Below are 26,469 nucleotides of genomic sequence, written 5' to 3' on the forward strand. Positions count from 1 at the left end.
CAAGTTTTCCCTCCTTACAAATCATTCCAATACCACTAACCTCATTTAACTATGCTTTAAATTCAACAAACAACTTTTTTAAGGGCCTATATTTAAATAACATATTTTAATGTTCGAAATTATTGAATTAAATAAACGAATGAAGAATGAATAAATCAAAAATTAATGAAACGCAAACTCTTTCGTTTAATGCAAAACGTTATATTTATGTAAAGTAATGCATTTATATCTGAAATCTAGAAAAAATGATTATTATTTCGAAGTGGGTACACTATTTATATGAGCAGAAATATCTTTCCCCAATGTTTTTATCTTACATTTTTAAATAAATACATTGAAAATCAATTCATCTTTCATAAAAAGCAAAGTGGAAATTACTCTTATAGTATTAAAACGCAGGAAATTATATTAATGAACGTATCGTTAAGTATTCGAAATTGTGTCCTAATTCTCGCCAAATATGACACTTTTAGATAACGTTTAAGATGTTGCAACCTCTTCTAGAACTGACCCTTATCAGTAGCACAACCGCATTGTAAACGAGACAACTGATTGACAGTTTTATGATTCGTACGCAAAGTGTATTGTACGCAAAAGTCATACAACATTGTCGAAGAAATTAAGTGACGTACTTCTGATAAATTCCGAAACAGGTTCAATTTCGAGGTCGATGTAAATTATTTTTCTCCTGCTGTACCAGAGAGCATTAGCAATCTTCATCAGGTGACGATTTTCAAAAGCTTGCAACCTCTTAATGTTACCCGCAGAAGTGCCCCCCCCCCTCCCAAATTTAGGAGCCGTACATTAGAATTGGTCTTAAAATAGTTTTGTAGAGCAGAAGCTTGAGCCTAATCGATAGCTTACTGAAAATTAAGCTGTTGAGTTTCTTACTCAAACCTGTAGCTTTGGCAGGGGCTTCTTTAATATGACTATTAAAGCTTAATTTTGCGTCTAAAATTACCCCTAAGTATTTTTACTCTTTTACAAAGGGGACGGGCTGGTCGAATATTTTGATTGGGGCCAGATCAGGCATTTCCAATTTTTTATTAAACAGGAGGCACGCGCATTTATTTGGGTTGATTTTTATTTTCCAGCCGATGAACCAGCACTGTAAAAGGGCCATGTATTATTGTAATTCTGTAATGACTATATATGGATCCCTATGCTGTGTAAGAATGGTGGTATCGTCTGCAAAGATTGCTAAGTGACAATTCCTAACTCTCGGCAGATGGTTAGTGTAAATGTTGGAAAGAGTTGAAGAGAGTAAACTTCCTTGCGCACAACCGTTCAGGATTGGTCTTGGCGAAATTACATTTATTGGTACTCTAAAACTACGAGAAGATTGACAAATTGCGCCGAAAATCCAAATCGCATGCACTTGAATAAGAGCCCTTCGTGCCAAATTTTTTCAAAAGCCTTGGCTACGTCCGGAGAAAGTGCACATGTGGCCAATGGCCAGTCACGATGTTCGTAATACACGTTTTACGAAGGTATTGGACCAAGGTTTTGGAAGGTCTTGGTCGCGGAAAGCACGTCCTGTCATCGATAGCAGGTAGCCACACCGTTTCCGTACTCACCAGGTGATGAGAACCAACCACCATACCGGAAGCTCCTTATCCCCATATCTGAGGTGCGCCACGGTGGGACAACATGCTATAGTAAAACCAGCAAATACTTTTATCTTAGATCTAGCAATAAGAGTAGTCAAGAAATGCAAGTTTAACATGATAAAACATGAAGACTAATAATTAATACCTTATCTGTTGTAGTTCTGGTTCAGAATTTAAAGTGATTCGAATGGTTCCGTTAAAAAGTTCACCACGTCAAAAAAAGGGGGGGGGAGGGGAAGGAAAAGAACAGAATGATAAATTAAAAGTTCTAAAACAGCTCTTATTATGTAAAACCCAGTCCCTTTACAAATTACATGCATGAAAATCAAACTTCATTTTTATGATCATTATTTATCAAATTGCAATTAAAATCAATATTTTTTTGGCAAATTTTAGGTCTAGGACATCTCCAAAATACTAGAATTTTAATTTGCTCTGGGAAACTGGTGTAACTGTTAACAAGCGACTCATCCTGCAGCTGCTACTTCTTTGGTACTACAACAACAGATTGCGAAATCTCTCTGCTGCATCCGACGCTCTACGATTAGTGTGGCATTCTGACCCAGACATTTTTTTAACTCTTGGAGAACTGACAGAAACTTATGAAGCAGGCTGGCTCAGTCCCGAAGTAATAACAGATATTTACAGCTTTTACTGCCAAGCTGTTGGTAAAGTTGCTTCAACTGTGGAGCCTCGGTCCCTGCAGCATTACTGCAGAACAACTATACGGAGAATCTTATATGAAAACAATCAATGGCTTCCAGAAGGCATTGGGAGTATTGGTATACCTCTAAAACTCCAATCTTATTTAAATCTTTAACAATGAATAGAATTGTTTCTACTTGAACTCTGCTCTCTTGTTTGATTTATATGACTTGAAAATCATTTCATCTTCTGATATTGCCTCTGTAAAAATAAAGTAAGCAATGTAAGTGGCTAATTTGGTTTCGCAAGTAATTTGGAAGCATGTTCGAACTTATTGTCATACAGTAAGTGCATGTTTTTTAAATCATGTATTATTATCATACTTTGAATTTTTATAATAATAAAATTTTGGAATATGACATTAAATTTTTTATCAAATATTTCAAACGTGAGAGCAAAAGTCTGTCTCCAATCAAATAATCTAAGTAAATATGAATTTTAATAAAAACCATAATATATTTTCATTTTTAATGAATTAAGAATTTTATAAATCTTTAAAACTAATGTTGACACAGTTTCCTCATTGCATTATTTTCAATACAAAATAGTTTTATAAATTTTTAAACAACCATTTACCTTCGGAAAAAAGGACCATTTTTGAAATAGTTAAAAAGTTTTATTTTTTGCAATTTATATTTGACTATTTCATTCAAAATATCTCATATTAATCTTTTTGAATTTTTAAAATCCATAACACTTTATTCCATCATTTGAATTATGGTTGCATATTGAGATATTTTTAAAACAAACATAAAAAAAATAACTAAAATGTTATATCTCCACAATGTTGTATTTCTATCCCCTTGTTTTGCACAGCGTTGTCAACATCTTGACTTTTGAGCCATAAAAACAGTGAACCGAACCGAACCGAACCAAACCAAACTTAATGGATATTAATTGTCAAAAAATAATTAAAATTGAATTAAATCGCTTAGAAATCTAATGACATTTTTAATAAGAACTTCAATTTTAAATTAGGCTGAAGAAATCGGAAAAAAATTTCAGATTTGAATAATGAGTTATATCTCACATATTCTGTTATATTTATAAAAGATTCTTATAAACAAAACATCTTTTCAGATTAAGCAATAATCTCTATTTATTTAACTTGCATTCATCAGTGTATAGTAAAAGTTAATTTTTAATGTCTATTTATTTAACTTGCCTTCATCAGTGTATAGTAAAAGTTCATTTTTAATGTCTATTTATTTAACTTGCATTCATCAGTGTATAGTAAAAGTTAATTTTTAATGCACATTACTATAGTTTTTTTTTCTTAATAAATTTCGCTTTATGTTATTAAAAACATTAATGAATGCTCATCTGATGTTGAGCGCGATAGTGTGAAACTCGCACACGGAATATGGCTACTCCTTACACAATGTCGTCGCCTCAATTACAAATCCTGACTGCGACTAAAGAATCAACTTCTACACTGCTGTACAATGTAAGCAAACAATGTAAAAAGTAACCCAGGACAAATACCAAAATTTTTATCCCTCTTTTCTGTCCGCTGTTTCCTACATTAACCCTTTAGAGGACCATTTTTTTCTAGTCATATTATGTTAAAATATTTTTAGACTTGAAATTAGAATAAGAAAAGGGATTCATTTAGCTTATTAGATAAATTAAATTAATTAATTTGGTTAATTAATAATTAAGTAACAAATCAAGACGCATCATTTTGTGTGAGATAAAGAACTGAAGCATCTAAGTTTCTGTCTTTCTAAAAAAGTGTGTCGGAACGTATGCCTATCTACATAATTTCATACAAATGATAAATTTGGTGGGAAGCATACTTCCCACGGCCCTAGAAAGGGTTAAGCAAAAAAGTCCCAAAGATTTAAAATAAAAAAATTCATTTGTAATAAATATATTTGTATAATACAAATATAGTTATAATAAATCAATAATTTAAATAGCAAGAAATGGTGTCTCCAAAATGAGAAACATTTTCTCACATACACAAACCTCCAACCCCCCCCCCGCGCATAAAATTGTGGACTTTGGATATGGCGCCAATGTTTTGCAAAGGCCCTGGTAAACAATACCCATGAATATAGACCATCAAAATTTGACACAAAATTGCCATTACTGTAACAAGACAAAATACCAAATTTCATTGATTTAAGTCACAGCGTTTCTGCGATATTTCTTTTAGATGTATACAAAGGTATAAGCAGTCAATCCTCTCATATATTTGGTTCAAATTTCAATAGAGGTCTACGTTTTAGATGCGAAGTCAATGTGCCAAATTTTATCTGCATGACTCTTTGCATTTTATAGCTGTATAGCTTGCATGTATTTCAACAAACAGTCAGACCGGTTTCCTCTGAATGGAAGTCCTTTGAAATGTGATGGATATCTAAGAATTTTTCTACATTCCCTATAACAAACTTCAACCTTTCTGGTTAAAAGTATTTTTAAGTTTTCGTGTCCACAAACAAGCAGAAATGAATGCCCCTCCCACTCAACTCTTTTCTGAAGTTGGGTTTGAAATGTGGAGATTGTTCAGAATCTCGAGTTTGAATTTTTCAACGATTGTAAAATTTTCTCAGTATCTCCTACTGTTTCTTCATGGATTCGTAGATCCTCCGCTCATGCGTCAGGATGTGTTTGTTTACTCCAAATAGGGATAACAGGAAAAACGAAAAGAGATGAACGAATAGAAATAAAAATCATATTACTGAAATCATTGTGGACAAACTCCAAAATTTCTCGTAGTTTTTAATAAATTAAAATAAAATTTCTCTGAGGTACACATCTTTAGTTACCAAAGTATATATATATCAAGATTAGCATTAGGTCAAATGGTATATTCTGTACAGTGCTAAAACACACCTGCACATTTTTATCTTTATTAGAAGTACAAGATTAATAGAACTGGATTATTAATGCAAGCGATTTTAACTAATTATTTAACATATGTTTCGAAAAAGATTATATATAATAGAAAATTAAATTTTTAATTTTTGTAATTCAGATTCTGAGATGTTACTTCTGTTATTCATTACTGGTTAATTTCACAATTTTACACAAATATTGAAAGTTTAAAAGATACATTGATTCCATTTTATTAAATGATTCAGAGTTTCGGTACAAGCAATAAAATGGTGGAGATATGTCTTTTCTGATTATAATTTTTTGTGCATGTCTAAAATTTCATGAAATGGATATGTCGATAAAGAAGTTCATAATTTAAAATCAAAATATTACAATTAGAGGAATCTGATCTCAGAAACGTTTGTTCATTTGAGCATTCAGCAAAATTAGACAAAAGAAAACATTGAAAAAAGGAATTTAAGCATCAATTAACAAGCATTTTCTTCTAATATTTGCAATTTTGATGGAAAAACTGACCCTTTTTAAGGTTCCAATATCGAAGATGATTTACCTACTTGATCAATTACAGCATTGTAAAATTGCTGAAAATATCTTTCCTGTATTAAAAGTTTGAAGTGTCAGCGTCTAAAAGTGCCATTAGTAGGATTATTTTCAGAAAATAGTAATTAGTCCTTCAGTAATTCAGTCATTAGTCCTTAAACAGTTCAAGTTATTTTTAAAAATTCACCGCATTTAATATTTATTCTGTATATTTGATTTATAAACAGATATTTAACTAATTCCAAGCTGAAGGTACAACAATAAAAATTCGATTTATTCAAATATCCGAATTTAGAACAATTAGCATATAACAATATTCTACTTATTTATTCTATTTTCCGTTACGTCTAAAGGTACAAAAGGAAATGAGAGAAGATCTCTAATGTCAGAATATTATTTGAGCTGATTAAAAAAAATTAAAACTTAAAAATCATTAGAGCGTATAAACGTGCAAAAATAAATAATTAATGCAACAGCTAATAAATTAAAACACGGGAACAGCTATTCTTTTGAAAACAAATCTCAATAACATAAATGATAACAGACAATAAATTCTCGCAGATGTTTGCAGTAGAAAAATGGTCAGGCAAAGTTTAAAAATTTATTTGCATATTTATGTAAAGTAATTAAATAATTTCTCCAGAAAAGTTTGATAATTTTAAAAATTCGCAATAAAAATTTTCAGGGTAATAATTTATATGGGGTTATAAATCTGAATGAGGTTAGAAGAAATTATATTATACTTTTTAATCCGTTTTAAAAGCAAAGTATATTAATCATTTTTTAAATACTATTTTTTTGCTTTTTACCTTTGTTTGTATGTGAAATTTTGCAATCGGTTTTAAACTAACTTCCCTATGAGCTAACTACATGGCGCCATCTGTCGCCATTTTTAATCTACCGCAAACATTTTACTGAATAACAAACAAACCGAGTATAAAGTAAACCAATAAAAACGTAAAATATAACTAATTTTTAACACTGCTATTTCAGAATACTGTTATTAGAAAATAGATTTTCTGCATTTTATCTGATGAACAGATATGATGAATATTAGCAAATATTTGCACTAATACAGTTTCTCTCAGTTAAACTTTTTGTTCAAAGATTAAATAGAAAACCCGACAGCTCTATGGTTTTTAGTTTCTCAAATTTCAGGCAGCTCAACCTCGGGATTTTTAACTTGATATAGTAAAACTCCTTACTCAGCCATATTTGTTAAAAATTTAAATTATTATTATTTGATCACCAGACAATCTGAGCCTAGTAATAAGAACTATATGAAAGTTCTGTTTACGAAGTGTAAATAAAATATTTTAGATTTACCGACTATGCGTACTTGTGTAAATAAGATTGATTTAATGTACAGAGAACAAAGAATAATAATATGATCTATTCCAGGCAAAAGATGCCTTTTACTTCAATTTATTAGCCAAGTTTTCACCTCGTGAAAAATATTTAAAACCACCACACAACTAATAAATAACTACACAAGTGTCTGAATCACACAGTTTATGGATAATAAAAAGGAAAAATGTACATCAAGCAGCTAAAAAGCTTTAAAATAAATATACAGCAGTTGATAATAAAAGACTCATTCACATATTTACAATCTACGATTGCAGACAATAATTCATAAATACATTAAAGAGCCACTAAGCTTCAGTTTCGGCGGAACAAGCCATGGATTGTGGGAGGCAGATGCACTGTTCTTGGTACATAGGCTCTTCCCAATTCTTGAAAATGTTTGGCATCCAGCACCATCAAGAAGTCTCGGGTATCTGAACTAACATCGAGAACTACAGAAAGCAAAACACCTGCAATTGGAGAAGAAACATATCAATGTTAATTATGAATAACGAAAAAAGTTTTTAAATACATCAATGAAAAGGTAAAGAGACTTTGCTTAAAAATGTTGATTTTAATACAAAATAAACAGGAATTTTACAGTTCATTTGCATAATTTTTTTAATTTTTAAAGTTTTTTTTGGGGGAATTTTATTTCTCGTGATATTTATTATTGCTTATATCTTTTTATTGTGTTTTCAATGCCACTCTCTTCCACTATTTTATTTTGATATATATAGTTCAGATGAAAAATAATTTAGCTTTTAGAACAATAAAAGTATGCTTTTAAAATCTTTAATATTTTCTGAAAACCTTTTATTATATTACAGTTATGAAATTTTGTAGTAATTCTTCCAAATTCACCATTAGGTGGCGTCAGCAATACAGAACAAAAAATTAACTTATAAACGAGTTATGAAAAACTGGTGCAATTTTCCCAAGATCTTACTAGCGTGCCCAGCTGGTCCAAGATCTTACTAGCGTGCCCAGCTGGTCCAAGATCTTACTAGCGTGCCCAGCTGGTCCAAGATCTTACTAGCGTGCCCAGCTGGTCCAAGATCTTACTAGCGTGCCCAGCTGGTCCAAGATCTTACTAGCGTGCCCAGCTGGTACACTTGCTAAATCAATGAAGATTTCGAGGTGAAAATTGGTATTCGCCATTTGCAAATGATAAGTCACTGACAGCATTAACAGTACAAACAATCACTTGATGCTCAAATGCCACTTTCAATCGAGACGCCATGGTAGTAGATACCGATTACAGCTTATGCAAAGTCAGAAAATTTACTTTCAAAAATATAAAAATTCTCTTAAAAGTGAAAGTCATATTACATAAATAAATCAATAAAATTTGAATTGTATTTAAAGAAATTTTTTTACCATCATCTTCCTCTTTGGACCCTGGTCTAGGAACATAGGTTATCTCACTTGGATACATTTTGTCAGTGCCCTTCCATACTGTCATCTCGCCAGTTGAGTTGTCTAACTTGATCAACTAAAAAAATATATTAATTAAAATGCATACATTTTTCTTAATGCATTAAACTCCGCAATTGGAATAATCAACACGTGATGACTGCTAATTAAAATTAGAGGAAAAAAATAGCAAAGAGTATAATAAATATTTAATTTAATATAAATATTAAATAGGGTAATGTTTATTTGTTGATGAGTATTGGACATAGACGCCAGGGTAATATTACGCTTCTGATGATAATTCGTTGAATACGAATTATTCCACTTAAGGCGGATTAAGAATTATTCAGCGAAGTATCCAAAATGATACGTGTTCTGCTATCGAAAGTATCAAGTAAAAAGTGATCTTGGAATATTGTTTATAAAATATTCGCACACAATCAGTAAATAAATGATTAAATGCAAAAGTATGACTAATACAATACAAACTCATAATGAAAGGTATATTAATCTATAACTCATAACATACGAGATGATATGTTATGATATTTAATCGCATATTTGGTACATGCAAACTAAATTTTCCAAATCTGACAATTTAAAACTTTAAATTCTTAAGATGATTTTTTTTATTAAAGTATGCATACACACCAAATATATTATCACTGAGTTAGAAATTGTATGAAAAGTACGATTATAATCTCATCATAAATTGATTCGTTTCCAATTAATGAAATTATAACTTGAAATTAATGACAGAATACGAATGGCATTAATATGTAAGCGAAGAAATGCGCTTGGAACTCAGTCTAAAATAAGAATACAACTTTAAAAAGAGCATTAATAACTCAACAAATGTAGTTTTAAGTTCAAAACAAACTTCTACAAAATGCATCTGAAAATTTGGCATGAAATAAGTGATTAAAATGTTCATTTAAGGTGTGCGTACACACTTGGAACTTCGAAAGTCGTTCAAAATATCGATTTTTTTTTTTTAATGCTTCAAAATGTTCTATGATGCCTTAGCTTTCAAACGATACCAAAATGTTGCCAATATTCGGAATATTTCTCGAGTTATGATTATTTTTAGAGAGGTACTTTCACTAAAACCTCTAGTTTCGTTTTTTTTTAAACTCCTTTTTTGAAGAATGATATTTTCCTACTATGTTGCTTCATTCAAACAATCATAACTCAACAAGTAATTAACCAAATACAATTGTTTATATATCAAAATAAGGTCTATGAAACAAAGGATGTTTTGTGCTTCAATCAAAGTTATATTTATAGAAATAAATTTTTAATAGCTATTTAAAAGTAAAAATGACAGAAAAAATCTCGCTTTATCTATTCATCGTTGATGAAAAAATTGTTAAACAGAAATTATATATTTTTATAACTTAAGGCAGACAACATGAAGACTAACATTAGACATCATTTCCAATTAGAATTGTGTGTCTGTACAAATTAGAATTTAAAATATCATGTTTCAAAAAATATGCTAATTAGCTCATTAAATATTATTTAATAATTAGGGTAATATGGTTTTTTCTCACTGAAATGGGTTTAAACATATTAATGAGCTACTGTGAAAAAACTGGATTTTTAATGTTAAAATTTTAAAAAAATCTTCTAGTATGTATGTACACAATCATTTCCTGTTTACGAATAGAATTTATATAATAAAAGCCTCAGTCACTTAAATAGAATAATCAATATTGCATTCAATACAAATGAAAGAAAATTACAACTTGTTCCTAGTTGGCGCTACTGTAAGAACAAGAGGCGCTTACTCGGCTTAAATCGCTGACAGATAACTGTCAGAGGGTTGTAAAGTGCCGTAAGTCACACAACACAGAAAATTGCATGTAGAAAATTGAAATATATAAATAACCAGGTAGTGCAGTGCTGATGGGATTTTTATTGAAATAAAACGCGAGAAAAATAGTCGCGTTTCATGTAATAAAACTGCTTGACTTTTAATTTGGTGTTTCGTATCTTTATTGCGTAGCTTAATATATTTTACTGCAAACATACTGTAATAAAATGAAAATTCTAAAAATACTAAAGCACTTTCATCGCTTATCCATAATGTAAACCTTTTGCTTATTGCAGACTTACCTGAATGATAGTTAATTTTGATTGAAAAGAATTTAAATCTAATATGGAAGGATTTAAAAAAATTGAAATTAAATCAAGGATTTGTATGAAAGGAATAAAAGTTTTCCTTTAAAACTCTTACCTTTAATTTTTGAAATCAAACAAAATTATTTGCACACTTATATTGTCCATAATTATCAGCCATAGAATAAAATAATGGCTCTAAACAACATTCACTAGTTACTGGTCATAGAAAAAAGGAAAAAATCTCATCTAAAAATTTACAAACAATATTCATTGGTTGGTAATAACAGATAGTCACCACGTGTATTTTACTTATGCTCACAATTCGACTTGCGTTACGAACATCTATAAAAATTTATAAATCCTACAATTTTTATAATTAAATAACTTATCAAATTTAATGACAATTGGACAACTGAACACTTGCCAATCAGCTTATGAATTTGTTAATACATTATGATCATGAACGAGTTCAAACTCGAGTGCAAGCATTTTGTAGTTGATATTCGTAGCCAATTTTTATATTGGAACGCCATGAATATATTATTAGAACAATAATTGTAATAAAAAAATTATAATTTAATCGAGGATTTTGTATATTTATGTAAATGTTGGCTACAAGACAAATTCGATTAAACGTGTTGTTTTCTTCACAATTCCAAAATAAAATGAAGAAGATACTTGTATAATTTTTGTGTACACACCTTAATAAATATAATTAAGTATTTATAAACTGCTTAAACATTTTCCTTCTAAAAAGGTATAATATTTCAATCAACGCTTAAAAATATTTAGCAAGATGCTTTGCAATAAGAATTGGCAATTTTAATTTCTTTAAATCAACACTCTGAAGATATATAAAGGAATTGCACATGCAAAGGAAACTATCTTTTTTACAGTACTGAAAATAAAGATGACAATACTATACCGAGTTGGCAAATTTTCCCGTTTCAAAAACTCCGCTACCATATACGTATCGATATTTTCTTGTATTGAACATGGAATAATTTATGGTTGGCATTTCATAACCTGAAAAATGTAATGCATTTATTGATCAAACAGATAAAAAAAGGAAATTCTTTTTTTTAAAATGTAATATTTAATTATAATGAAATATCAACTTAAGGATACTATTAATGTGTATATCTGACAATCGTTTTAGTAACAAAAATATACAATGCCTCAATTTGAGACTTAAAAATAAAATGAACCAAATTTGGTAAAAGAATAAATCGTTTTAATCTTATCAAGCAAGATAGTCTAAAAAATTCCAAGTTGCACTGAAAAAATCTTATTTGATTGATAAGTAAGCTTTAAATTGATTATCAAAATTATGTGGTGTTATATCATTTTAACCTTTTAAAAGGCCATTTTTTTCTAGTCATAGTATAGTAAAATATTTTTTGGAATGAGACTGGCTAATGGAAAGTGATTCATTTAACTTATCAGATGCATTTAAATTGATTAATTTATTGTGTTAATTAATAATTAAGTAACAAATCAAGACACGCCATTTTGTGCGAGACAAGGAACTGTAACATCTAAGTTTCTGTCTTATTGAAAAATTTGTCAGAACTTAAGCCAATCTACGTAATTTCACCCAAAGATAGATGAATATGGTGGGAAGCATACTTCCCATGGCCTTACAAAGGGTTAAATAATTTTTATTTTATTAAAAAATAGTTTTAGATTTCTTATTACCTTACATTTTGTTACTTCATTTTACACATAGGGCTATAAAAAAACTTACAAAATCAGACTATATTATTCTTCATTTATGAATTATACTTTTTGAAGTTCCTAATTTTTTTTCAAAAATATAAATTTTATATAAATTTAAAAAGATTTTATTAATTTTCTTACTATTCAAAACAAGAGATTTTTAAGCAAGTTTTATTTTCATTAATTACTTAATTTATTCTAATTTATTAGTAAAAGGAATAAAATAATGAATTTTTAGTTTAAATTCGAGTTATATGTTTAACAAATTAATATTTATACAACCAATCTTAAAATAAGAACATTCGCAATTGAAATTGCACAGCAGAATATTATAAGATATCCCTCCAATTTAAAAAATAGGTAAAAAATTGATTTAAAGAAATACTAGTATAAATAAAAATAATTTCTATATTTTTCTTATGATTAGCGATAACGCATTTTTAAAGTGAGTTAAAAATTTTTGTCATGAATCGAACAACATGTAATACGATCTTTCACTTCTTTCCTGCTGCCATCTATTGGAGAAATAATGAAATAGATTACAATCAAAATTCAAATGGAATTTATTGTTCAGCCATCTATTAATAGCAGCTGAAAGTAATAATTGAATATTTGAGAACAAATACCCCCCTCCCCAATCAAAGGTTTTTATCAGAAATGTTCTAATAAATTAAATCAATGCAAAATTTTCTTACCGCTGATTTATCTTAAAAATATTAAATGATCTAATATTGTTTTAATAGTTGATTTTAAGTTAATTTCAGATATCTATAAAATATATTATTAAAAAAATGCTTCAAACCATCTATATATAAAGTCACAAATTTTCTAGTTTGTTTTAAATTGAATCCATTACTATTCTATAAAAATACATGTACTTACAATAATACCGATTTCCATATTTCAAGCAAAAATGCCTGAATTTAGAGAGAATGTATTCCTTCCAATATAAGACTACATATTTTCTTAATTTATTGATTATAATATGCTCTTTATGAAATGAAGTTACAAAATAATTTATATTTAGGTAAAATGAAGTACATTTTGAATCTAAGTTATATTTTGCAGTTTCAGAAATGTTACAGATTATTAAATTAAATAGCCAATTACTAGTAGTTCTATAATACATGCGATAGGAAATTATTATCGAGATGGAATACAATCATTAAAATTCGATTACCAGCTTCTCCTTTTTGTTCAGGTTCTAGGAACACAACTCCATTATCTTGCTTAATTGCAGTGGCTTGGGTATTTTTCAAAGTAACCAAGTTTTCTCCTTTCTTTCCATCCTGAAAGCACAAACAGAGAAAAACGAAGTCAATACAAATAGTTTTTTTGGTTCAATATTCTTATTTTTTCATATAGGAATATTTATATTTTATAGAAAACACGGTATTTTTCAAAAAATACGACTTCCACATTTTGACGATTCCTACATTTTAAATCTTCCCGAATTCGAATCGTGTTTTAAATCTTCCCAAATCGTGCTCATATGTGTTCGGTAAATATCAATCTAAATCTGTTAATAGACATTTTGTAACTGCTACTATTTTTATTTAATTAAAATATTATTAAAAAGTTAAAAGCAAACGATTTTTTCTCTCATAAACATATTTTATTAATATTATTTCGTTTATTTTTTTGTATAATAGCTGATGATCAATTGTAAGCCTTCTGAAATCTGGCAATGTTTGTAATATACGCTGTTAAATTGAAAGAATAAAGAAGCCGATGGAATTCTAAAATGCTTGGAGTATTATTTTAGTTTTTAAGAAGTTAAGATGCTCTGCAAGCTATAGTTTGAAGCTTAAGAAAACGGGTAGTTTACTAGAAAGCATGCAAAAGTATGCATTCGAATCCGATAAAACGAAAAACGTAAAGAACTAAACGGCTGAAATTTAGCACATGATTTTATCATCAGAAATGCAGATATGCATTAAAAATTGGGGTAAATCGATCGAAGAGGTGACCATCTGACTGGTTATTCACTTGTAAACGAGCACTATAATTAAAAAATACAACCGCCTGTTGAAATGAAATTTTATGGCAGTTTGTGAGAGATCTGTATCGAAATTTGAGTTCAATTTCTCAAATGGAAAAGATCTCATATTCGGTTTTAGAACTTATTCTATGAAATACTATATACTAAATCGTAACATGCAGAATTCGTGGTGTGTGTGTGTGTGTGTGTGTGTGTGTGTGTGTGTGTGTGTAGTGAAAAACGCAGAAAATGGAGGAAAAATTGAAAGGTGTCAATTAAGAATTTTTTTTATTGATTTTAATTGAATCATATTTTTATATATTTTGAATACTGATAGATTGCCATAAAATTAAAAAAAAACCAAATTAATTAATCATAATTTAAATTAAAAGATATTATTCTTGCATTAACTGTAATCCAAATATTGCTGAAGTAGCAATGACATTGTCTAAAATAGCGTATAGCAAAGATTAAGAAATTCTATAAATATCAAATCAATAAAATAACTCGAAAAAAAAGTCATACAACTCTTTTTGCAAAACTCTCCTTAATCGTTTGGCGTTTTCTGCTCAGCGATGAGTTAGTTAACTTACATATTCGACAAGTTTTCTGTAAAAATGTATAGATTCTCAATTGTCTGATACATTACAGACTAGAACATTGTCGAATTAAAGAGAATCCTATATTAGCAAAATCCAAGTGAATTTTTTACATCATGAAATTTTCCTTTTCCTCAAATCTTGTTGGAAACTATCATCTAGATGAGCTAGGTCATATTGATCCTTATACCAAATTTGAAATATTGAATAATTTTTTTAATTCAGTGCGATTTGCAATGAATATTTTTTAAATACTTAGTGCGAATGTGTGTCCATAAGCCAATAGAAACATTTGGTAAATATCGCTTTATTTTTAAGATACTTTAAAATTCTTATAGGGAATAAAATTTTAGATGAAAATACAGTTAAAAATAATTCTCACCTTCCTGGGAAAATGAAATGTTTTGAAATATACCTCTTCCCAATGAGGGTTGTGGTTTAAAACTAATTTTAAATCTATTTTGTTGCAAGAAATCTACAAAAAATTTATATCAGCACATAAGCAGACATAATCAATTTTTTCGGCGATGCAACGTGTATAGGGGGCGAAAACGAAAAATATAGAAGACTGCCGAGTCAATATTTTACAAAACATGGATTCGACGCGAGTGTTCTTTTCATATTGAATAAAGATGGATTGTATCGGAGACAAATGGGCTCTATACACATAACACATACATTGTGCCAGCTAAAATATATCTAGCACATCAAAAGTTTAGTTGATATATGTTTTTACAAACTTTATAATAGTTAAAAGCACGGAAATGAAATATATAACGTACATTTTCCCATAAAACTTACTGAGAACTGATTCATGTATTTAAAGAAACGGTGTATGAAAGAATTGAATTGCGAATTCAATTTTTGAATAAACCGGTTTAAAAAAGAAAAAAAAATCACAAAAAGTTTATAATTTATATCGCAAATTTCCACAAATTTTTACTAATCAAGCATTAAAATGTTTAGACTTAAATCATCCTTTAAACCAGGTAAAATTAAATCAACTATAAGGTCTCGGAGATTGACCACCAAGATCAGGCACTCCGCCAAAATAAGCATCACGTCGTCCACAAATTTTTTCCAGATAATTCCATCAAACTTTCCCCTGCGGGCATAGCGTACATTTTTCTAATTGGACTATTTCGCCGATCTTATTTTTTTTTTTTTGTCCGTGTTTTCTATATTTCGCCGCTAGGAGCGTTCGACCTGTCCCATTTCATTCAGTACAGTCACTGCATTATAGATACACGTTATTTACCTTTATATACTAGATGTCATTTTGAATTAAAGAGCTTAAAAGGACTCAACCGATCAGCCTGTATATTTCTTTCATTCAACAAATTGAAAGCTATAGTGACTGTGTTGTGATTTTCTAATGGACTCTCCGGATGTAATATTTTTAATCTACACGGACACAGCTACACTACAAAATTTACAAACACACATAGACAATTAGGTTAAAGAAAACAGTATGATGGAGGGATTCCACAGTTTCCAGCCGAAAGCATAGGGAAAAAGTCTGCACAAGGGGAAAAAGAGGTGCTGCAAAACTAGATTTATTGACTATTTGTATGTCAAGTTACAACACTGAAATTTATCGATATCACCATTTCTCAAAGGCACAGAATTTAGATTTTATTACATTATTCCTAACCGCAAACTTCCTCATAGTGCAAACAACGAAAAAAAAATTATAGAATAATTGCAAAACAATTTCATAGAATCGCAAATCAATTTTGCAACAGACCACATCACAAGCAGAATCAGTAGCATCTTAAAATTGACTCTTTCGACACAGTTTCCCTTCTATCTTAAGGTTTCAAGAAAACAAAATATTTTCCTCGGACACATAGCGAAATAACTACTTTCTAATTTTATAACATGGATGTTAACATTAGTCTCAGTGATTTCCCCGAAACTTTCCTGCACACAATCAAATATAAGGTTTTCTCCTACCCCCTCCCCATACCCCGCATAAAATTGAGGTTTTTTTGGAAGTTCGGAGTGCTATGTTTTTATTTTTTGAGCTCTGCACTCGAGTTTTGTGCTTTATAGAAAAGAAAACAGAAGATGCATTTTTTGATACCTTTCTTCGACGATTGAGACCAAAATGGAATACAATAGATTGATCTAAGACATTGCGCTTACATGCCTACAAAAAAAGTGCGGAAGAAAGACAATGTTGGAATATTGAATTAAATCAATCAACCCCTTAAAGGATTTATTTCTAAATTTGATATAGATCATTTTAAATGTTAATCATGTGTATCAAAAAATATTAATCATGTGTTTAGACAGACTCTATATGGATTTTGTTCAGAATGCGATAGAAATCTACGTATGTGGTATGAAGTATATACTACATTTCATCCATCTAGATTAAAATATTTTAGTTACGTTTCCCCGGACCAGGAAGGCCTGATATGTGAAGATTCTTCAAAATCTCGAGTTCGATTATTTTTCTTAACGATTACAATATTTCCTTTTTGCATCCTTTGCATACGAGAAACTAATAAAAAAATGTATTGGAAGTAAATGCAGTAAAGTACCATTCATATGTTTTATCACGAATCTGATTTAGTGAAAACTATCCAGAAAATACTTCGTACATTTCTTTATACAATACCAAGAAAGCAAAGTTTCTTTTTCTCCTTCGGCTTCTTTAACCCTTTCTAAGGCAGCGGGAAGAATGCTTCCCACCAAATTTATCCATCTTTGTATGAGATTATGTAGGTTGGCATCAGTTCTGACACATTTTTTTAGTAAGTCAGAAACTTTGATGCTTCAGTTCTTTATTTCACACAAAATGATGCGTCTTGATTTGTTACTTTATTAATTAACCAAATTAATTAATGAATCAAATTCAATTTATCCAATAAGCTAAATGGATCCCTTTTCTTATTCTAATTTCAAGTCTAAAAATATTTTAACATAATATGACTAGAAAAAAATGGCCCCTTTAAAGGGTTAAAGGTGATTTTTCTTTCTCTAAAAAATGAATTTTCTGCCTCGATTATTCCACCATTTGTATTAAGGCGAAACTTTTCCATGTGATATATTTATCAGAGTTTTGGAATAGTTCAAAATTGATAAATGAATTGAAGACAAATGAACTGGGGCTAATTTAAAGCGATGAAGAATGTGAAGAAATTATTCCTCCCTCCCTTTAAAGATACGCTTGGAGAAACTTTATTCGTTAAAACAAAAAATATTTAGTGAATTTAGACCGATTCTTAATACTATACTTAATACACGAAGATAGTCAACATATCAGACAACGATTACAAAGTATCCTAACTAAACATTTTCCGAGTGTTCATAAATCGAATAAATGCATAATTAAAATTCAAACTATACAACAAAGATATAATTTTCTTCCTTTATGATAAATGTTTGATTTTAAATTATAGTTAATTATAGTTTTAAGTTACACGCAATAATTTTGTTACGAATTCGTGATATAAGTTCCGAGCTTAGCAAGTCCCTTGGTATGGAAAATGGTTTTACGATTCTGATCTCTGATTTATCTGACGATTCTAATTCATGGATACCGACTCAATGACCCGCAGCCTTGGTGACGAACTTGCGACTTAGGCGACAAAAATGAAAGTTAATGAAATTGCTTGCATTTTGGCGATATTTCATTACGGTATCGTTTTAGAAGATTTGCTCCGGCAAGGAAACTGTAAAAAACCCGAGATTCAGTATTGAATCAGTAAGAGTAGCAGATGATTCGAGAGACGTGAGTAGTAGTTGAATGAAGTCTCTCTCCTGCAAGCTCTTTGTGAGCGCTTTATTCTCTTAGTCGTTTAATATATGCTGCTTTTTATTAGAAGTGTTGTTCATGTGTCCTCCTCGGATATGTTTTATCATCTGTTATTAATTTTTCTTCATGTAGAATAAAGCATGCTTATTTCTTATTGAATTTGTTTGACTATTCACTTTACAACCACGAACGGATTTTGGGATATTTTCTGTACTAACTTAATTAGCAAATTCTTAAAAAAACTTAGTAATTATTCAAAGTTCATTTAAAAGTATTGAACTGTAATAATCAAAGTTGTTTCTTAAAAATGCAGTTACACGTCTTTCCTCTCATACGTCGTCTTAGTTCAGTTCTCTTGAAAGAAATGAAATTAATTGATTCATGTCAATTTTTGAAATTTCTGTTTTTATAAAAAGACATTAAATGGAGGTTTTAAAAAATTTCATCAACAAATGCAGTTATGCTTATTGATTCTCTTTTGCATTTCGGATTTTTAATTTTATGACGATATTTATCGGAATTCAAATAAAATTGTTATTTTTACAGAATTTCTAAACGATAAGTATTCACTTCGATATTTAATAATGAGGTTTGCAAAATGTACTAATGTTCTTTGGTGTCTATCTCAAACAATTCGATACGAACTTGAAAATGAAAATTGATATGACATTTGGCTGTTCCTAGCCATTGTCATAGGTAATTCATTGACTCTTTTTAAAAACTGTTAAATTGGTTATTTCATTACGATTCTATTGCTGAAAGGTCAAAATTTTCAATCCAAAGACTTATGATATCCTGAAAAATATCTTAACATAGTTTTTTATGTATTAAGTAAACTGCCATGCACTATTTTTGGCGACAGGGCCTCATGGATCATATAGACTGAAAGCCTCATAACCAGAAGAAACATTGTTTCCTCGCAATCGCACTACGAAATTTTTCTTATCCAAGCACGATAGTTAATGTATTAATTCATTTAAAACCAATAAAAGGTAAAGAGATAAAAATATAATAAAATCTGGAGGTCTTGAAATCTCACGGTTTTCAGAGGCAATACAAATCTTGTGAAGATGGGCTGGCAAGAGACATCAAATTCCCCGAGACGAAGCTTGCTCATGTAAAACTTGTCCAGCACTTCTGGATCGGGGAAGGCCTGGATATCAGCCACCACGTGTCCATCCTCCTCATAGGTATTGATGTGGTGGAAAAAGAAGAACGCTTCTGACTGATACTTGGTTTTGATTTCGTGCCCAGATACACGATCGATGAGATGAAAGCGGGTCTGAAAATAAATTCTGTTTAATAAATAGAATCCACAATTGATAGAAAGTAAAATTTAGATCGTTTTTCTTTTTCATTATAATAAAATCGTAATTAGGCGTTAATAAGTTTTTGAGGTTATTTTAATTGTATCTTTCTTCAGGGGTAAAAACTATTTTCATTTTGCCATCATTTATAAAAAGTTATAAATAAGAAAGCTCAGGAAAGCAAACCATATCCCCTAGTACCCTTGTTAGAATTTGCTCTACTTCATTGGAACTTGCGAATCGTCGACTCTTAATTCTTCAATCAAGGAGGAAAATGGGCGAGAAATTCATATATGGCGAGATCTAAGGAATGGACTGATTGAAAAAATATCGGATTAGGAGAAATAGTGTTTTAACAATAATTTGGGAAATTATCGCATTCAAATCCAAGTCGAAAGCGAACCAACAGATGCAAGTCGATTGAATTGTCAATTACGTCTGAACAATCTCCTGAATCAGATTTCTGACTGACGTATTTCCTAATTTCTTTGGAAATGACAATTTGTTTCATGCATTCTGAATACTAATGGTTATGTCTTTATTTTTCTCACTAATTCTTCAGCCTTTTTTAAATTATCAATGTCTTTGAAACTTGAGTTAAAAAAAGCCAACTTATTAATTTGAAAAATCTCGGCAAAATATTTTCCTTCAGAATGCGACTACCTTCAGGACAATTTTTTTTTTTTTGAAAAAATGCTATTAAATACTCATTTTTAAATTTTTACATAAAATAATTTTCAAAAATGAAACAAAGCCATATTTATTAAAAACCAAAAGTATTAAAAACCGGAAGTTTTTTTTTGGGGGGGGGGGAGGGGGAGAATTTTCCGATTTTGAGAGGGGGGGGCTAAAAAGATTTTAGAAATTTATCCAATGATTTCTTCAAAGCCTTACTATTTACATATAGTATCTAGTCCCTGGACTAAGGAACAAGCTGCATTTCTATTCAAATGCTAAATTCGATGAATAACATGAAATTAAAAAAATTCGTATTATAAAATATTAAAAAAGCTAAAAATTTTAAAAGATTAGATTTATTCCGTAATTCAGAAATCGGACAATATATTGAGTTATTATATCAAATATTAAGTTATTATACCAAATACAAAAAAATTATATATACATTAGATTTCAATTTATGACTTTCCTTAATAAGATTTTACCAAAATTTAGGAATTGGCAATATATTTAAAAGATGTAACATTAAAACGTAGAGTATTCCAATATAAAAATCAGCATTTTTAAGAGAAGAGACATAAAACATATTACATGTGCAAAAAAACAGAATATTATGTATAAATATATTCGATTTTTTTTTCGTGAAAAATCGACTTTTCAACACAATTATTATCTTAACAAGAAACAATTTGATATTTTAAATAGTGTTTAGAATTTAGTATCTTTTCTATACTATAAGAAATTTTGAGCTCGTAAAAATGAGCTACACGCATATGCTATACGTTTTTGATTTACATAGAACATATTTTGAGTAGAAGATCTAAAGACACTTCTTATTTTTGGCAGTAATACACTTGGAAATTACTTTAAAATTTCCGCAACTGTAACGTTGAACTCAAGAATATTGTTCCAAAATTTCCATATTAGGTTCAGTGGCGAATTTCCAACTAGACAGACAAGATTTATTTCGTTTGGTTTGGTTTAGTTATATTAACGTCCCATTTTAAAGCAACACTAGGGCATACAAAACTGCTCAGCTAAAGGAAGGGAATACAGAGAGATTGAATTTTAAAAAAATGGTATAAGTATGCAATTCACTTCACGAAGATGCTGAAGTAACCCAATATCAAGATTAAAATGTGCAAAACGTGTTGTGAATTAAGTTGGGCAGTTTTTTTGCTCATATAAAAGAGAAACCTCAGTACACTGTTTTTGGCCCCAAATAGCTTAATATTCTAAATTCGGTGCTAATGAAATATCAAGGACGCTTTTGATGAATGGTCAAATTGATGATGCAAAAGTTTCTTTTCCATCATGAAACACTGAAATGCTTGCATAGCAAAAGTCTTATTAATTTATATCCGTATTTAGTTTATTCGAAATGCTTACCTTCTGAGCAGGATTCCAGTCAAAGCACTCTTTGAGACTATACCCTTTGATACCCGATGCGGCCATCCGGACAGTATTGACCAGTAGGGGTTGCTCCACGAACAAAATGTAATTCTCCGTCAAGCCGAAGCTGTGGTAATAGCTGAAACTTGTTTTCTGGTTGGAATTGATACTAGTTAAAATGGACGCACGCTCAAACCCTTTGGGTTCTGTAACAAACAAAAGTGAGAACTGCAAAAATTGAAAAAGGAGACTATTTCTAACAGTGTTACCATTTCTAGAGCTCTATATAATCTGAATGTGCAAAAAGTAACATAACAAAACTATACTACTGATCCTTAATCTACAGTTGCGAACCATGTTCCATTGATCTTATTCTTAGTGATCAGAAATGGACTAAATATGCATGTTAAAACTTGCTTTGAAATAATATTTCTCGTATGACTTTCTTTTTAAGAAATCAAAAATGCTTTAAGAATTAAGAAATCAAAATCAGAAAAATTCAAAAAGCTGTTTTATAGAATTTGTTATTCGTTCATATATCTAAGAAAAGGTCCAGAGACAAAAGAACTTCAGTGGATACAATCTCCATGTCAAGTTCCGTTTAATTGGATAAACATTCTGACATGAAGAGGGAAATGCCTGTTTTCATTTAGCAGGCAAGTTTTTGAATTGATATTAATATGAAATTTTAATGCAGAGTTTAAATTTATCAAGAAATATTTCCTCTGGAAATCTGAAGTTTGTAAGAAATAGAATAACTCACCCGAATTCGTTTGTTTTTATGGCTATATTTTTATTAGAAAATTTACTTTGTAAAAAAGAAAATTGTTATAAATATGTAAAAAAAATAAAAAAAAATAAATAGTAAACAGTTTTACAGTAAAATTGTATTTGCATCCAATTTCATTTGGTACCAAAAATGAATGATAATATCTAACTGCAAGTTTTTTTGTAGTAATTAAAACTTTTAAATTACTATTGCTACTGAATTAATTATATTGTACTTTTTTTTGATAATTATCTGTTTTTTCATATTTAGAAATAGTTTTTTTAAAAATAGAAATATTTTTTTTGAGGCTACAAGCAAACATTTTTTTTTCTATGGGACTTAAACTATTTCTTTGGTTCTGTTGTTGTTTCTTATGGCACTTGTCATAGACAAGCCCACTTAATTTTGTAAGTCAGTGATTTTAAGTCAAGGGTGCGTCTCTTGTTTTTTCAGTCATGCCATCTAGGGCCAAGAGAACGACTTAACTACTCACACGTCACAACCCTTTTTAAGGGGCGGACTTTTTTCATGCATTTCATTCTAGTATGCATAGATCGTAATTTAGACCTGAATCAAAGAACGATCACCAATGATCCAGTACTCCCAGTGGTATTACTCTCGACATGGAGGACTTTGTGACGACGATAGATTTATACATGCGCCAGCCACCACACACGGAGAGTCTTCGGGAAGATTTATGTATCGTAAAAGTGATATGACAAAAGAAATATTCAGAATTCCGTATTCATTATTTTTGCATGAATTATTTTTTTTTACGATTTGCAGATATTTGAAAGAATTTACGAATTATATAGATATTTCTTTTCCTTATTTTGTCAAATAGTAAAAAAATTCGAAATTTGTATTTAAGTGTGAAGGTGCATAATACTTAAAAAGTATGAAATTAATTGCAAAATTAATTAAATTTACGATTTACAAACAATTTTTCACGTAATTTAACTTTTCAATATACATGTTATAGATACCCAGGAATTTAATTCGAAGCAAATTGTTTTACAGACTTCAGTTTCAAGAAATTTAGTTAATTAAGATTGTGATTTGTAAAGAATTTTTCACATAATTTAACCAACAGATACTCATTTTATATATACACATAGGTTTTAATTTGAAGAAATTGTTTCATAGGTTCTAGTTTGATGGAAGTCTTTGAAAAATATTATTCATTCTTTTTCAAGCAGTGAATGCATTTGCATTAGGTTATTTAGTTGAACGATCAACAAATAGCATATGATCTTTATAGCTGACTGTTGAATTTATTTCATCTAAATAAATAAAATATTGAATTATGAACAAATTTGAAGCGTTATTATAATTTTTATATGATTTACTCCGGATTATAGTGGTTTCTGTCAATTAGATTGAATTAGAATATTAGATATTTAAAAATTCTGCATTTAGTTTTTTTTTACATGAATAAATAAAAAATATTTTGCCATATTGTAAATAAACAATGTCAGAAAGAAGCGAGTAGTATTGTATAAAATAATGCAATTAAACATTGTTGTAACAATTAATTCTTAAAATGAAACAAACTAAAATAATGATGATAACTGTTACTATAACAATGGATTAATATTCTTTGGCCGAAATCAACAATGTTTCTGCCCATTTGGTGAAAAGACACTGACGCTGAAGCATCTTGTGAATTTCACTGCGATTTTGATATTTGGTTATTTTATTGCGATTTTTGTACCGAAAAACTACTTTGGATTGTGATGGCACCTAAACTGCTCAAACGAATTCGGAGAGCATTGTAAGTACACAAAATCTTTCTTTATGTTTCGTAAAATTTTCATGTTTAAAAGTATTACGGTATTCAAATGATGTTATTTACATACTGTTTTAATTTCTGTCTTGAAAATAGCAAAAATTAAAATGATTGTACAAAGAGATACTAATTTAAGTAATTATATTAACGAGTTAATAATCTAATTTGACTGTTAATTAATATATCTGCTGTTCTTTAATTTCAGTAAACAAACATTATACTGTTAGCAATTTAAAATTCAACTCTAATTTTGCAGATATACTAATTTTTAGCATAAATGGCACAGCATAATAAAAGCTTTAATTGTATTCACTACATAATAACAATAATTACTGTCTAAATAAAGGATTCCATTGACTGCTGTCTTATTTCTGGACGTTGTATTGACAAAGTTTAAAATAGTGTCTAAATTAGATTATAATAGTTTTTATACTGCTTAGATTATATAAGTTTAATATTTCTCTATTTACTAATTCTCCATAATAAAATTAAAGAGAACTAGAATGCACTAATTTGCTGTTTATTTCATTTCAGTGCTTCCGTTTTCAAGTCTGCTAAAGCAGAAAAACCAACTGCAACCTTTGATTTTGGCGATGATATTGAAAAGCCTAACGAGGCAGACTTCGACCTTGCAACTGCAAAACAGTATCTGATCATGATGTATTACTCCATGGAACGAGGGAGGCTCGACCGCGAGAACGAAATTCGCATTGCTTTCGGCGAGCCTCCAATTCCCCGTTCCAAGCAGGCTATTTAATTTACATATTTCAAGGCAGAAAATTAACGAGACTCCAGAAAACGAATCATAATATTTTGTCTAACATCTTAAAAGTGAATCATAGCCCTGAAGACAATAAAACACGCCTGCATTCAGATTTTAAGTCTTGATTATATCGTAAATTTTTTTAAAAGCTCTTTTCGTCATTCAAATGACTGAAAAGATTCCTCTTGTCAATATCTGCTGTGTGCTGGACAATCTCTGAATCAATATTTTGAAATAGCATTTTTTTCAATGAAATAATCAATCCATTATTTCTAAAAAAATGAAAAAATATCTCATGATACACATTGCTTTTTGTTAAATATTTAATGAACTAAGAAAATTAGAAGAATACCTTTGAATAGCATGAAAAAGAATCACAATGCAGAAATGAAGACGAAAATTCTGCAGTTGCATAATATCTTTACATTATTTTAAACAGAAATACCAATTCCTATTACTAATAACTGTGGATCAAAACTCAAAATGGAACGTGAATCAAAATGGATTTTGGACTAAAGAAAACTCAGAAAATTCACCAATAAAGAATTTATACACTTGTTGAACGTAGAGACATCAAATTGCTTCGAATCGGAAGTCATTTTGATGCAGACATTGGTTTTAAAAATGCTGCAATGAAGAAAGAACAATTAAACATTTTTTAAAAAAATAGTGCACTGAAATATACAAAATCATATAGAATTTTTGATGAGCAATTCTTTGTCCATTTTACAGTCTGTGACAATTCTATAATGATCCCAATGATTCGGAATTATAGAAAGAGAATAAAGAATTCATGATAATATCGTAGAAAGTATTATTTAATAAACTTGTCGACAAAATGAAAATTCCAGCAACCCATAGATGATTTGAAGAAAATATATGATGACTCGATTTAAATACAGTAACAAAATTCTGCTGAATCATTTTATGGACTCGAAATAAGATATGAACCATTCGATAAACATTCAATTGATCAAAAGGATTCTGAATCTGGCAATCAATTAACCGCAATGAAGATAAATTTAGTAGGAAACAATGTAAAATGAAATCAATTGCGTTTTTCAGAATTCAAAAAGATATTTTTTTATTTAAGAACTGAAGATCAATCCATTTCCCACGT

At 29.6% G+C, this 26,469-nt stretch overlaps 1 protein-coding gene across 1 annotated transcript in view; it reads right to left on the minus strand.

The window, feature by feature from the left end:
* Positions 1-7,196: 7,196 nt before the first annotated feature.
* LOC129988112 (beta,beta-carotene 15,15'-dioxygenase-like) overlaps positions 7,197-26,469 on the minus strand; it is a 70,872-nt gene continuing 51,599 nt past the window's right edge. Inside the window, exons 6-11 of the mRNA XM_056096241.1 lie at positions 22,026-22,234; positions 19,691-19,933; positions 13,486-13,594; positions 11,512-11,612; positions 8,427-8,541; positions 7,197-7,516 (exon numbers count right to left, since the gene is read on the minus strand). Coding sequence (XP_055952216.1) covers positions 7,362-7,516; positions 8,427-8,541; positions 11,512-11,612; positions 13,486-13,594; positions 19,691-19,933; positions 22,026-22,234 — 932 coding nt within the window. The 3' untranslated portion in view covers positions 7,197-7,361. The remainder of the gene's footprint in view (positions 7,517-8,426; positions 8,542-11,511; positions 11,613-13,485; positions 13,595-19,690; positions 19,934-22,025; positions 22,235-26,469) is intronic.

The sequence above is a fragment of the Argiope bruennichi genome, chromosome 10 (genome assembly GCF_947563725.1).
Source record: "Argiope bruennichi chromosome 10, qqArgBrue1.1, whole genome shotgun sequence".
NCBI classification, from domain to species: Eukaryota; Metazoa; Arthropoda; class Arachnida; order Araneae; family Araneidae; genus Argiope; species Argiope bruennichi.